General features: G+C 42.2%; 1 protein-coding gene across 1 annotated transcript in view; it reads left to right on the forward strand.

The window, feature by feature from the left end:
• DOCK1 (dedicator of cytokinesis 1) overlaps positions 1 to 16,089 on the forward strand; it is a 696,032-nt gene that overhangs the window by 274,865 nt on the left and 405,078 nt on the right. Inside the window, exon 24 of the mRNA XM_082266717.1 lies at positions 14,187 to 14,257. Within this exon, the coding sequence (XP_082122843.1) occupies positions 14,187 to 14,257 (71 nt within the window). The remainder of the gene's footprint in view (positions 1 to 14,186; positions 14,258 to 16,089) is intronic.

The following is a 16,089-nucleotide window of genomic DNA, read 5'->3' on the forward strand; positions in this document are numbered from 1 at the left end:
GGGTCAGAAAGCATTGATCCATCCTGCCTTGAATCAACAATTTAGGCTGGTGGGGGATATTTTCTTGGCACACTTTGTGCCCCTTAGTACCAACTGAGCATGGTTTAAATGCCACAGTCTGCCAGAGCATTGTTGCTGACCATGTCCATCCCTTTATGATTAGTGTACCCATCTTCTGATGGATCCTTCGAGCAGGATAATGCACCATGTTACAAAGCTCAAATCATCTTGCCACTGGTTTCTTGAACATGACAATGAGGTCACTGTACTCTAATCGCCTCCACAGTCACCAGATCTCAATCCAATAGAGCACCTTTGAAATGTGGTGGAACGGGAGATTCCCATCATGGATGTGCAGCTGACAAATCTGCAGCAACTTTGTGATGCTATCTTATCAATATGAACAAAAATCTGAGATTTTCAACACCTTGTTGACTCTTTGCCAAGAAGAATTAAGGGAGTTCTGAAGGCAAATTAGAGTCCAACCTGCTACTAGCAAGGTATACCTAATAAAGTGGCCTGTGAGTGTATAAATACAGTATCTCACAAAAGTGAGTACACCCCTCACGTTTTTGTAAATATTTTATTATATCTTTTCATGTGACAACACTGAAGAAATGACACTTTGCTACAATGTAAAGTAGTGAGTGTACAGCTTGTATAACAGTGTAAATTTGCTTTCCCCTCAAACTAACTTAACAGACAGTCATTAACCACTTAAGCCCCGGAATATTTTACCCCCATTCCGACCAGGGTTTTTTTTGCGTTTTATTACTGCGTGACTTTAACGGACAATTCACGGACAATTGCGCGGTCGTGCGACGCTGTACCTAAACGAATTTCACGTCCTTTTTTTTTTCCCACAAACAGAGCTTTCTTTTGGTGGTATTTGATCACCTGTGCGATTTTTTGATCATGCCCTATAAACAAAAAAAGAGCGTAAATTTTGCAAAAATAACAATATTTTTCACATTTTTTTATATGACATTCCAAAAAAAAAATGTAAAAATCTAAATTTTTTAACATTTTCGGCCAATTTGTTTTTTGCTACATATGTTTGGTAAAAAAAAAATCGCAAAAAGTGTATTTTGTTTGGTTTGCGCAAAAGTTATCGCGTTTACTAACAAAGGGAAAGATTTTTTTCATTTTTGGTGTTTTTTTTTTTAACGAGTAATGGCGTTTTTTTTTTTTTTTTGTTTTTTTTTTTGCGGGACTGTGACATTGCGACGGACCGATCGGACCCTTGACTGACATTTTTGACACTTTTGGGGTTACCAGTGACATTACTGCAGTAATCAGTGCTAAAAATATGCACTGTTACTGTAGAAATGACACTGGCAGGGAAGGGGTTAACTGTATTGGAGAGGGAGGGGTTAAGTGTGTCCTAGGGGCGTGTTAATAACTGTAGTGGGACAGGTCTCCTATTGTAAAAACAGAGATCAAGGGTTCTACATAGTAGAACCGTCTGATCTACATTTTTACACAGGGGAGAATGACAGGCGGCTTGTTTACATAAGCTGCCCGCCTTTCTCCCGCTCTACCGACGATCGTAGTGTGACCGGCGGACATCGGGTCCACCGGTCACACGCGCGGACTGCTCCGTGAACGAGCCGCGGCGGGCGCTTGCCTGCCCAATATTGGCTCACAAACCGGTCACAGGCTAGTGACGTATATATACATTACTTTGCCTGGCTGGGGCTGAACGCCGCAGTATATCTGCTTGCGACAGTCGGCAAGTGGTTAATGTCTAAACTGCTGGCAACAAAAGTGAGTACACCCCTAAGTGAAAATGTACAAATTGGGCCCAATTAGCCATTTTCCCTCCCCAGTGTCATGTGACTCGTTAGTGTTATAAGGTCTCAGGTGTGAATGGGGAGCAGGTGTGTTAAATTTGGTGTTATCGCTCTCACTCTCTCATACTGGTCACTAGAAGTTCAACATGGCACCTCATGGCAAAGAACTCTGAGGATTTGAAAAAGAGAATTGTTGCTCTACATAAAGATGGCCTAGGCTATGAGAAGATTGCCAAGACCCTGAAACTGAGCTGCAGCACGGTGGCCAAGACCATACAGCGGTTTAACAGGACAGGTTCCACTCAGAACAGGCCTCGCCATGGTCGACCAAAGAAGCCGAGTGCACGTGCTCAGCGTCCTATCCTGAGGTTGTCTTTGGGAAATAGACTTATGGATGCTTCCAGGATAGCTGCAGAGGTTGAAGGGGTGGGGGGTCAGCCTGTCAGTGCTCAGACCATACACCGCACACTGCATCAAATTGGTCTGTCCCAAAAGGAAGCCTCTTCTAAAGATTATGCACGAGATAGCCCGCAGTTTGCTGAAGACAAGCAGACTAAGTACATGGATTACTGGAACCATGTCTTGTAGTCTGATGAGACCAAGATAAACCTATTTGGTTCAGATGGTGTCAATTGTGTGTGGCGGCAACCAGGTGAGGAGAACAAAGACAAGTGTATCTTGCCTACAGTTAAGCATTGGGGTGGGAGTGTCATGGTCTGGGGCTGCATGAGTGCTGCCAGCACTTGGGAGCTACATAATCCTCTCCCTTCGGAGACTAGGCCACAGGGCAGTATTCCAACATAACAGCCCCAAACACACCTCCTAGACAAAAACTGCCTTGCTAAAGAAGCTGAGGGTAAAGGTGATGGACTGGCCAAGCATGTCTCCAGACCTAAAGCCTATTGAGCATCTGTGGGGCATCCTCAAACAGAGGGTGGACGAGCGCAAGGTCTCTAACATCCATCAACTCAGTGGTGCCGTCATGGAGGAGTGGAAGAGGACCCTAGTGGCAACCTGTGAAGCTCTGGTGAACTCCATGCCCAAGAGGGATAAGGCAGTGCTGGAAAATTAATGGTGGCCACACACAATATTGACAATTCGGGCCGAATTTGGACAAGTTCACTTAGGGGTGTACTCACTTTTTTTGCCAGCGGTTTAGACATTAATGGCTGTGTGTTATTTTGAGGGGACCACAAATTTAAAATTGTATTAAAGTAGAGAGTGACAATTGTCTGTTTTTTGTCACTCATCAAACAGATTAGGTAAATATTTTACTTTACACACACAATGAACTTTATTGGCATCCCAGTCTTAGCCTGTAGGGTTCAATATTGATTTGGCCCACCCTTTGCAGCTATAACAGCTTCAACTCTTCTGGAAAGGCTGTCCACAAGGTTTAGGAGTGAGACCATTCTTCCAGAAGCGCATTTGTGAGGTCAGGCACTGAAGTTTGACAAGAAGGCCTGGCTCGCAGTCTCCGCTCTAATTCATCCCAATGGTGTTCTATTGGGTTGAGGTCAGGACTCTGTGCAGGCCAGTCAAGTTCCTCCACCCTAAACTCACTCATCTGTCTTTATGGACCTTGCTTTGTGCATTGGTCCAAATCATTTGGTGGAGGGGGGATTATGGTGTGGGGTTGTTTAAGGGTTTGGGCTTGGCCCTTTTGTTCCAGTGAAGGGCACTCTTAAGGCATCAGCATACCAAGACATTTTGGACAATTTCATGCTCACAACGTTGTGGGAACAGTTTGGGGATGGTCCCTTCCTGTTCCAGCATGACTGCACACCAGTCCACAAAGCAAGGTCCTTAAAGACACGGATGAGCGAGTTTGGGTGGACTAACCTGACTGGTTTGCACAGAGTCCTGACTTCAACCCAATAGATCACCTTTGGGATGAATTAGAGCGAAGACTGCGAGTCAGGCCTTCTTGTCCAACATCTGTGCTGGACCCCACAAATGTGCTTCTGGAAGAATGGTCAAACATTCCCATAGACACACTAATTAACCTTATGGACAGCCTTCCCAGAAGAGTTAAAGCTGTTATAGCTGCAAAGGGTGGGCCAACTCAATATTGAACGCTACAGACTAATGGGCCATACACCCTATACAATTGTCTTTTATATTTTTTCCTTTAGATTAACCATATAATGAGGTCAAATCTAAACACTTTCAATTTGTATGCAGTGAGGCAGGTCCTTGCATTACATCGTTGAAGATAAATCTAAAGGAAATCTACCAACAAAAGTTGTATAGTGTGTATCCAGCGTAAGACGGGGATGCTATTAAAGGTCATATGCTTGTAAAGGAAGGTTTCCCAATACTTTTGATACTATAGTGCATTTATTGTCTCTGATTACGTTATACCTTCATTTTCCTGCAGTATTTCAGTGACTGGTCGAGCATTGTCATTCGATATCTTTGTAAATCATCCTCTCCTGGCAGTGAATAAAAATTCTAAATTGTCGAATTGTCATGCTCTCAGCTGATCAGTCAGATTGTTACCCAAAAGACCTATTGAGCAATTTTTCTGCCTGACTTAATGTAGTTGCTTAACCGCTTGCCGACTGCTCACAGTATATTTACTGCGGCAGTCGGCCCCTCACAGGCAGAGTGACGTAGGTCTACGTCGCTCGCCAGTGAGGCTCTGGGGAGCGAGCGCGCGCCCGCGGAGGCGCGCTCCCGGACCCCCCCCCCCCCGCGCGTGTGACCAGCGGACCCGATGTCCGCCGGTCACTCGGCGATCGGCGGGGGAGAAGGAGAATGTCAGGCAGCTTGTGTAAACAAGCCACCTGTCATTCTCCTTTCTGTAAAAACACTGATCACTCGGATCTAGTATGTAGATCCGTTGATCAGTGTCCTTACAGCTAGAGCCACAGCCAATCACAGTAAGAATCACGCCCCTAGGGACACACACAGCCCCTCCCTCCCAAATAAAGTTAACCCCTTCACTACCAGTGTATTTTTACAGTAACAGTGCATATATATAGCACTGATTACTGTAGAAATGTCACTGGTAACCCCAAAAGTGTCAAAAATGTCAGTCAAGGGTCCGATCTGTCCGCCCCAATGTCGCAGTACCGCAAAAAAAATCGCAGATCGCCGCCATTACACGTTAAAAAAAAAAAAAACACCAAAAATGACAGAAATCTTTCCCTTTGTTAGTAAACGCGATAACTTTTGCGCAGACCAATCAAAATACGCTTTTTGCGATTTTTTTTTTTACCAAACATAGGTAGCATAAAACAAATTGGCCGAAAATTTTAAAAAATTTTGATTTTTACATTTTTTTTTTGGGGAATTTCATATAAAAAAATTTGAAAAATATTGTTATTTTTGCAAAATGTACACTCTTTTTTTGTTTATAGCGCAAAAAGTAAAAATCGCACGGGTGATCAAATACCACCAAAAGAAAGCTCTGTTTGTGGGAAAAAAAGGACGCCAAATTTGTTTAGATACAGCGTCGCACGACCGCGCAATTGTCTGTTAAAGTTACGCAGTGCCGAATCGCAAAATACCCCCTGGTCGTTTAGCAGGAAAATCCTCCGGGGCTTAAGTGGTTAAGTCTACAATGTTAACCCATATGCTTTTCAGTGAGATGCCATCTTCTTTACTGATCTCATGTAACAGAAATATTTTAGTTAGAAGCATTTCTTACGGGCCTATATCTTACTTGCCATTGTTATACCTCCTTTTGGCTCTTTGTATTATACAGAACTACTGAAAGAAAATAAATATTGTAACAGTTTTAGGGAGGCTCTGGAGAGCAACACTGCAAATTTAACAAGCTTGGTCTTCGAGCAACGTCAATCTCAAGTCCAAATTGCACCCCATGAGAGTTTAATGGCCTTGCATTGGCACCTGAAAAGAGAAATCTGCACCCATCAAAAGCTCTCCCTCTCAGATCTGTGCTTATTAGATGCTACCCCCAAGGAGAAACACACAGTGATACTATCAAACAGGTTATTTATTATTACACACCTAGCGCTGAAGCCTCGCTGTTGCTCTCAATCTTTCATCACCCACTTTTTTTAGATTAAAAAAAGTTGCTCAGTCTTTTAGTCACAACTCATCTTGCTGAATCTTTTTGCCTGTTTTTGTTTAGTTTTATTTTCTGTAATGGTTGTCGAGCTGTTTCTTGGTGTTTCTTTTTAGTTTAGGTTGCGTACAGCAAAGCATTAATGGAATTCTCCAAATTTCCTATTACTCTGATAGAAAGCTTGTTTTCATTTGATTACAGGCTTTCCTCAATAAAATGAAACAAAGAAACATCAGATTAGATGTTTTATTTCAGCGGAGTGCCACCTACCCTTTTCTCAGGGTAGAGCTCTGCCCATTGACTAGTACAGATCTGTAAAAATTGGCAAGGCCATCTAAAAACTCTTGATAAGCCAGGATTTTTCTGGCTGAAGAGAAACTGTCCCCTGGAGATTCTTAAAAAAATCCAATACTTGTGTGTGGTTTTCCTAATCCTATCCACATGATATAGTTTCTCCTGCCAGCTCCTTCAACACTATAGAGCATAGTAGTGACATAGGGGACAGCAAATTGACCAGGAATGCCACACTCCTAGCTTCTGCAGGACCTTCAGCCAGTGGTTTCTCAAAATCTGCGGGGAGCGGGAAAGTGAATTAAAAGAGAGATTAACAGTCCGTTTCTTCTTTCTAGGAAAATTTTAAATGGTGACAAATACACTTTTGATCAGCAAAGCAAAGTGATGCTCAGTTTGTAGCTTTAAGGGGTGAGGCAATTCAATATACATGCACTGAAACAATTCACTACCGTTCTGCCCTGTGCCAGACAAATTAAAGAGACCCAATTTGCCAGACCATTAATTTCAACAATTTTTTAAAAATATATGTACTTTTAACATATTAAAAGCGTGATAGCTGTATAAACTGTGTAATAATCCAAAAACCATGAGACGGCTGTTGGGCACTGCCACATTGGATGTGATGCCAGCAGACCTTGCAGACCCAGAGGTGTCAATTAAGTGAACTTATTACCCTTTACTTCTCCCCTGACAATTAGAAAAGGGCTTTGACATGCGGAGGGAGGGGGCTGCAGTAGGGAATTGACTTTGTTGCAGTGGTCAAGTTTTCTAGCAAATTCAAGGGCTCATTGCATGTGAACAAAACATATTTTAGGAAAAGAATAACACTGTGAGTAAGCATTTAAAATGCTTGCTTTTTATGTGCTTTTAGCTGTAGTTTTTCAAGTTGGGGTTAGACGAGGGCTAGAAAGTCTGACAAACATGTTTATTCTTGTGTTTGCCATCTTGTCCCTGTGACAACTGCATTTCTGATTTTCTTTTAAAACATGCTTAGTATAATTGCAGTTTTAATTTAAACAAGATGGCAAAATGTCTGATTGTTTTGCAATGGCGTCATGAATTTGATTGTGCATTGTCTGGGCCTGCTTTACAATTCTGTAATTTAACCTTAGAAGCAATACATTTACATTGGCCATCTTCAAAAAGCAGCTATGATATACAAGTATTGATAGACTGGCAGATGTCATGTATTGTGCAGATATGGTTGCTTTTTAGTTTTGTAAACGCTATTAGTATCTTTTTGCTTTAAGTTTACTGGTTCATTAATTAACCTCTCAGAGAGAGAACAATTTATCAAATCTTTCTAGAATGTTGTGAACAGGTCATTGAAAGTCTATGCAGGTGTCTAATTGCATGAAGTGGACATGCCGCAGGGAATATATTGAGTTGCATCACACTTTGCCTGGACCACCAGACGTTTTTTTTTTCATTTTTGGTTATTTAGTTGTTTGAAGCTTTATTTTGACAATATAATTTTTTGTTGTTGTTGTAAACTATTGTGACTTTGACATTAAGTCCCGGTTCACACTGAGGCGACCTGTGAGGCGACCTGGTCGCCTCACAGGTTGCCGTAGGTCGCCTCCCATAGGGAAGCTGCGGACCCGTTCTAATAGGATCGACACAAGTCGCTCTGACTTAGAAAAAGCGTCCGGAGCTTCTTTGGGGTGACCAGGAGGCGACCGCCATAGACTTCAATGTTATGAAGTCCGTGGCGGCCGCTCCGAGGTCGCGGCGCGCTGCTCACACTGCGACCTCGGAGGTGGCGGTGCGAAGTAGCGTCGCTCGTATGTGAACGGGCACTTAATAAAGGACAAGCTGATGAAAAAATAACCCTTCTGCTAGCTGAATAATCTTTTACTACAGTGAAAATATTATATATATACACAAACCCAATTCCAAAAAAGTTGGGACACTGTACAAATTGTGAGTAAAAAAGAAATGGACTAATTTACAAATCTCATAAACTTATATTTTATTCACAATATAATATAGATAACATATCAAATGTTGAAAGTGAGACATTTTGAAATGTCATGCAAAATATTGACTCATTTTCGATTTCATGAGAGCTACACATTCCCAAAAAGTTGGGACAGGTAACAATAAGAGGTTTGAAAAGTTAAATGTACATATAAGGAACATCTGGAGGACAAATTTGCAACTTATTCGGTCAATTGGCAACATGATGGGGTATAAAAAGAGCCTCTCAGAGTGGCAGTGTACCTCAGAAGTCAAGATGGGCAGAGGATCACCAATTCCCCCAATGCTGTGGCGAAAAATAGTGGAGCAATATCAGAAAGGAGTTTCTCAGAGAAAAATTGCAAAGAGTTTGAAGTTATCATCATCTACAGTGCATAATATCATCCAAAGATTCAGAGAATCTGGAACAATCTCTGTGCGTAAGTGTCAAGGCCAAAAAAACATATTGGATGCCCGTGATCTTCGGGCCCTTAGGCGGCACCGCATCACATACAGGAATGATACTGAAATGGAAATCACAACATGGGCTTAGGAATACTTCCAGAAAACATGGTCGGTGAACACAATCCACCGTGCCATTCGCCGTTGCCAGCTACAACTCTATAGGCCTAAAAAGAAGCCAAATCTCAACATGATCCAGAAGCCACAGGTGTTTTCTCTGGGCCAAGGCTCATTTAAAATGGACTGTGGCAAAGTGGAAAACTGTTCTGTGGTCAGACAAATCAAAATTTTAAGTTCTTTTTGGAAAACTGGGACTCCATGTCATCCGGACTAAAGAGGACAAGGACAACCCAAGTTGTTCTCAGCGCTCAGTTCAGAAGCCTGCATCTCTGATGGTATGGGGTTACATGAGTGCATGTGGCATGGGCAGCTTACACATCTGGAAAGGCACCATCAATGCTGAAAGGTATATCCAAGTTCTAGAACAGCATATGCTCTCATCCAGATGTTTTCTCTTGCAGTGAAGACCTTGCATTTTCCAACATGACAATGCCAGACCACATATTGCATCAATTACAACATCATGGCTGCGTAGAAGAAGGATCTGGGTACTGAAATGGCCAGCCTGCAGTCCAGATCTTCCACCCATAGAAAAATTTGGTGCATCATAAAGATTAAGATGCAAGAAAGAAGACCTAAGACAATTGAGCAACTAGAAGTCTGTATTAGACAAGAATGGGACAACATTCCCATTCCTAAACTTGAGCAACTTGTCTCCTCAGTCCCCAGACGTTTGCAGACTGTTATAAAATGAAGAGGGGATGCCACACAGTGGTAAACATGTCATTGTCCCAACTTTTTTGAGATGTGTTGATGCCATAAAATTTAAAATCAATATATTTTTCCCTTAAAGTGATACATTTATATACAAATATTGAAATTTGAAACTTCCACATCATTGCATTCTGTTTTTATTCACACTTTGTACAGTGTCCCAACTTTTTTGGAATCGGGCTTGGGAAGTGGTTGCAAACAACAGTTTGGTTTATTAATGCATTTTTTCTTCTCCAGACTGCGAGCGTAAAAAAAACAGCCAAAATAAAATAAAAGACAAAATAAATCCTTGCCACTGTGGGCAGCTACCTTCACACACTCGAACCTAACTAATGAAGTCTGTCCCCAACCTACTGTTGGGCAGACTTGGCTGATCACACAGCAGACTCTCAATAGTCCATATTTTATCTCTTCACATTGAACATGTCCATTTTCCTCTTCACATTGAACATGTCCCTTTTCTCTTCACATTGAACACAGTTCATCTATTTCTTCCCACATAGAAATAGTTCATTTAACATGCCCCTTTTCCTCTTCATATGGAACATGTCCCTTTGTTTTCTCTCCACATAGAAAAACAGTCCATGTCCTCACCTTTGAGTAGTCTTCACACTCGTTTACCCTCCTTAGCGCACATCACTTCAGGGGGTCTTCTCCCATGCTCACCAGCTTGTCGGGAGGCACTCATCTGTCTGTCCTCCTCTCCCAGCCCACACGGCGACAGGAGGCAGCAGTCCTTCTCCCATGCCCACACGGCGTCGGGAGGCACACGTCTGTCTGTCCTCCTCTCCCAGCCCACACGGCGACAGGAGGCAGCAATCCATAGACTTCCTCTGGACAAATTATAGAGGCCTTCATTTCCTCATTCCGAACAGCTGAAGGCCTTTCAACTTCTTTACACCTTCCTGCTGCCTTTGGCAGCCGACACCCTATAGTAATTGGTGAACTTTCCAAACCAGGTGGGAATGTATCTCCTGCCTGTGACTACATTCTCAGATTTACCTGACTTCCTGTCACTATATATAATGGCTGTTATACAGGTGTACACTCACCACTTTACATTGTAGCAAAGAGCCATTTCTTCAGTGTTGTCATATGAAAAGATATAAAATATTTACAAAAATGTGAGGGGTGTGAGATACACACACACACACACACACACACACACACACACACACACACACACACACACACACACACATCATATATATATATATATATATATATATTGTCTAAACCACTGGCAGCAAAAGTGAATACACCTCTAAGTTAAAACGTCCAAGTTGTGCCCAAAGTGTTACTATTTTGTGTGGCCACCATTATTTTCCATCACTGCCTTAACTCTCTTGGGCATAGAGTTCACCAGGGCTTCACATGTTGCCACTGAAGTCCTCTTCCACTCCTCCATGATGACATCACAGAGCTGGTGGATGTTGGAGACCTTGTGCTCCTCCACCTTCTATTTGAGGATGCCCCACAGATGCTCAATAGGGTTTAGATCTGGAGACATGCTTGGACAGTCCATAACCTTTACCCTCAACTTCTTTAGCAAGGCAGTGGTCATCGTGGAGGTGTGTTTGGGGTCATTACCATGTTGGAATACTGCCCTGCGACCCAGTCTCCGAAGGGAGGGGATCATGCTCTGCTTCAGTGTGTCACAGTAAATGTTGGCATTCGTGATTCCTTCAATAAACTGTAGCTCTCCAGTGCCGGCAGCACTCATGCAGCCCCAGACCATGACACTCCCACCACCATTCTTGACTGTAGGCAAAACAAATTTGTCTTTGTACTCCTCACCTGCTTGCCGCCACACACGCTTGACACCATCTGAACCAAATGGGTTTATCTTGGTCTCCTCAGACCACAGGACACGGTTCCAGTAATCCATGTCCTTAGTCTGCTTTTCTTCAGCAAACTGTTTGTTTGTAGGGTTTCTTGTGCATCATCTTTAGAAGGGGCTTCCTTCTGGGATGACAGCCATGCAGAGCGTTTTAATGCAGTGTGCGGCGTATGCTCTGAGCACTGACAGGCTGACCCTTCAACCTCTGCAGCAATGCTGGGAGCCCTCAAATGTCTATTTCTTAAAGACAGCCTCTGGATATGACTCTGAGCAGCACGAGCACTTTGATCAACCATAGCGAGGCCTGTTCTGAGTGGAACCTGTCCTGCTAAACTGCTGTATTGTCCTGGCCACCATGCTGCAGCTCAGTTTCAAGGTCTTGGCAATCTTCTCATAGCCTAGGCCAGGGTCTTGGCAATCTTCTCATAGCCTAGGCCATCTCTATGTAGTACAACTATTATTTTTTTCAGATTCTCAGAGAATTCTTTGCAATGAGGTGCCATGTTGAACTTCCAGTGACCAGTATAAGAGAGTGAGAGCAATAACACCGAATTTAACACACCTGATCCCCATTCACTCCTGAGACCTTGTAACACTAATGAGTCACATGACACCAGGGAGGGAATATGGCTAATTGGACCTAATTTGGACATTTTTACTTAGGGGGGTACTCACTTATGTTGCCAATGGTTTATACATTAATGGCTGTGTGTTATTTTGAGGGGACAGCAAATTTACACTGTTATACAAGCTGTACATTAACTACTTTACATTGTAGCAAAGTGTAATTTCTTCAGTGTTTTCACATGAAAAGATATAATAAAACATGCACAAACATGTGAAGGGTGTACTCACTTTTGTGTGAAACTGTATATATGTGTGTGTGTGTTTTTTTGTTTATTTTTAATACAGTTGCAAAGATTTCAAACAAACTTCCTTCATATTGTCATTATGTAGTATTGTTTGTAGAATTTTTGATAAAAATAATTAATTTAATCCATTTTGGTTTAAGGCTGTAACATAAAAAAATGTGGAAAAAGTGAAGAGATGTGAATTTTTTTCCGGATGCACTATATGCTAAGCAAAATTTGACTTAAAAATGACAGCGGCTATTTTTCTTCTCTGGGTTAAGTAGACCAGATTCGATCTGTTCATTGAAGAACTACCCATAATACCATTTCAGGTAGAACTTTACTGAAATGTTTGCAGAGATTTCTTCATTCACATCGATCAATGTGAATGGAAGAATCTGTTAGGTTTTCTTTTTCCATGCAGCCCACAAGCTGCATGAACAAAAAAAAAACCTTACAATATTTGCCCAACAAGGACCCACAACATACTGGTATGTTGCTAGACTTTGAGTGGTCATACCAGGAAGATGCCTGCAGATTTAGGCATCCTCTTGGTATAATTTTTTACAGCCAGCGGTCAGCTTTCATGTAAAAGCAATTCTAGCCGCTAATTAGCCACTAGACTGCTTTTACCAGCAGTGGAAGGGGACTCCCACCCCCCCCCCCCTTACGCCACCTTCCACGGTTTTCTTGGGTTCTTGTTTCCTACCGGGTAACCTGAGACTGCAGCCAGTGATTTTGTCAGCTGACCATAGAGCTGATTGGAGACAAGAATGGCTCAAATCACCTCTGTGACCTAAGATACTGGAAGCTATTAGCATTTCATGATTTCGGTTTCGCCAAATATAAACCGCGCCGTTGGGAAAGCATCTTATCACACCAATCTGGGTGTGGTCAGAGGCTTTAATGGCAGGAGGAGGAGAGATGTAGCTTCTAATAGACCCCAATTTTTTCAAAAAGAGTACCTGTCACTACTGTTTCTTGTTTGTGCAGCATGATCTACTTACTTTGTGAAGTTCTTGCACAGCGTGGCCATCTGCGGTGGGGCAGCTAAAGCCCCAGTGTCCCTTTTCCTGGATTTTGCGAGTTCCAGAATGCTATACCTCGTTACTTCCGGTGCAGGCGCGTCATCCCACAGCTGGTTCCACTTCATTGCGCTTGCTCAGAAGCTGTTCTCGATCAATCGTCCGAGAATGAGACGCCTGAACCGGAAGTGACGAGGGACACCGGTGCAGGCGCATTGACTTCTGGGATTGATGACACTCCTCTCCCAGGAGTCAATGCGAAGCAGGAAATTACATCGGTGGCCATGGCCGCATAAGGAGGAAGTGAAGTTATTTTTCATTAAAAATAAGGTAAGGGAACCTAAAAAAAAAATAGCCAAATCTAATTTAGAAAGGGATATAGGTATGCATGATGTGAAGTTTAAAATGTGTTGGGAACTCCGCTTTAAGCCTAAGTACAAAAATATAATATATTGCAACAAAGGCCTGCAGGTTTTACCATTTCATAGGTGCCCCCTCTTCCTCAGAGCACTACCAATTGCCCTGCCCCAGCCCCCCACACCCCAAACATCTTTGTAGTCCACATGAGGAGGGAAGCATTAGTGGAGGAGTGATGTAGCCACCCAGAGACAGGAAGAGTGTTATTTGCAGGATTATCAACTGAAAATAAAGCAAAAGGAGTTATGAAGCCAACACGCTAAGCACTATTAATCTGCAATATATATTAAATTTTTGGTTTGTGGTTTAGATGCTAATTTTTTTTTACATTAATTTTTTAATGTATGGGTTTTTTTTATACCATGTGATAACTAGCTTTTCCCCTTCTTGTAAAATGTGGCTGATTTGGACTGCTGTTGCATTTTCTTGCTCCAGTCCTTGTAAGTAAAGTGCCTCCTTTTTGTTTTTTTGTTTTTTTCTAAGTGTGCAACTTGTCTGGTTTTTAACTTGTCCTTGTTTAATAAAAGGCCCATCTGTAGCTTCTTTTTTATTTGTACACTGAATAACAGTAAGAGTGGTTTTCCTCCAATGCATTTGGCCATGTGCTAATATTTGTACTCATTTTAAGTATTTTATGAATATTATTGAATCTAATTTCTCACTGATTTCTTTTAGGGTGCTGCATTGAAATATCTACCAACTATTGTAAATGATGTCAAGCATGTATTTGATCCAAAAGAGTTAAGGTAAGTAGTCTAATAATATAATATTTAGGCCTTGTTCACATGGGCGTACTTAAGCATATGCTTGTCCAAGGTTTGTGTTTGCCAGCCCGGGATACACAGGTGTTCTGTGCATCAATGTGTAGGCAGTCCTACCCATGTCAATTGGGACTCAGTAGTTGCACGGACACAGCCGCTGCTCCCAATTTGGCGTTTGTGCGGGTGCATGTGCGTATCCCTGAACACAGACCTTGTGATTTTGGATACATGCACTTGCATCCATACAGATTTCAAATTGGGAGCAGTTGCTGTGTCCCAATTGACAGGAATGGGACATGCACAACAAACTTGTGTGTCTTGTGCATGCGAACACAGCCCTCGCACAGGTGTACGCCTATGTAGGCTCATGTGAACGAGGCCTTACCATCTCTTTCTCCAGTCAGCAACTGAGTTTAATTCTTACTTATAGACAGTTTAAACAGTAACTTAAAAACAATGATGGGGGTATGGGTGACCAATTGCCATGCTCTGTCACTTGAGGGAAGGAGAAGAGTATTGAACCCTGCGTAAATTTAGTTAAGTGAACTTGTTGCTTGTTTAACTTCAGTGCCTAACGTAATAAAAATGACAGGACCAGCTGTTTGTGACTGTTTTTTTTTTTTATTATTCTAATTCTTTTGTTTTAGCAGTCCAAGCTATCTATATAATGTTCAGTCTTTTACACCAATAGCCACACGCTCTGTTGTAGGTCAGTGGGCATGATATTAATAAAAGTGGATGTTGCATGAAAAACTGAAAATACTTTACGCATCAAGAGGTAGATATGGTTGGCAGAGCTATGCTTACACACACGCACACACAAGCTTTGTATGTTGTATCTCTTGATATATCTGCATGAAAGAATACCAGCTATAAATACATAAGTCACATGATTTGAAAAGGGTGCTGATCTCATTCACAATAAAGGGAATACGTGAGTTATTAGGTAGCCGTGAAACATTGCTGTGCATCGTGTTGATTTCTGTTTGCTAATACAGTGCATCCTGAAAGTGTTCATAGCGCTTCACTTTTTCCACATTTTGTTATGTTAGTCTTATTCCAAAATGGATTAAATTTTTATATTTTCCTCAAAATTCTACAAACAATACCCCACAATAACAACGTGAAAGAAGTTTGTTTGAAATCATGGAAAACGTATTAAGAAAAAAAAAAAAAATCACATGTACAGTGTTCACAGCCTTTGTCATGACAATCAAAATTGAGCTCAGGTGCATCCTGTTTCCACTGATCATTCCTGAGATGTTTCTGTAATTAAATTGGAGTCCACCTGTGGTAAATTCAGTTGACTGGACATGATTTGGAAAGGCACACACCTGTGTATATAAGGTCCCACAGTTAACAGTGCATGTCAGAGCCCAAAACAACCCATGAAGTCCAAAGAATTGTCTGTTGACCTCCGAGAAAGGGATGCATCAAGGTGCAGATCTAAGTAAGGGTACAGAAAAATGTATGCAGCAGTGAAGGTCCCAATGAGCACAGTTGCCTCCATCATCCGTAATGGAAGAAGTTTAGTACCACCAGGACTCTTTCTAGAACAGGCCACCCGGCCAATCTAAGTGATCAGGGGAGCTATTGCCTTAGTCAGGGAGGTGACCAAGAACCCAATGGTCACTCTGACCTTAGCACTAGTGCTTCTCTGGAGAGAGGAGAATCTTCCAGAAGAACAATAATCTCTGCAGCACTTCACCAATCAGGCCTGTATAGTAGAGTGGCCAGACAGAAGCCACTCCTCATTAAAAGGCACATGACAGCCCATCTGGCGTTTGCCAAAAGACACCTGAATTACCCTCAGACCA

This window comes from Pelophylax lessonae, assembly GCF_965119305.1.
Source record: "Pelophylax lessonae genome assembly, chromosome: 9".
In the NCBI taxonomy this organism is placed as follows: Eukaryota; Metazoa; Chordata; class Amphibia; order Anura; family Ranidae; genus Pelophylax; species Pelophylax lessonae.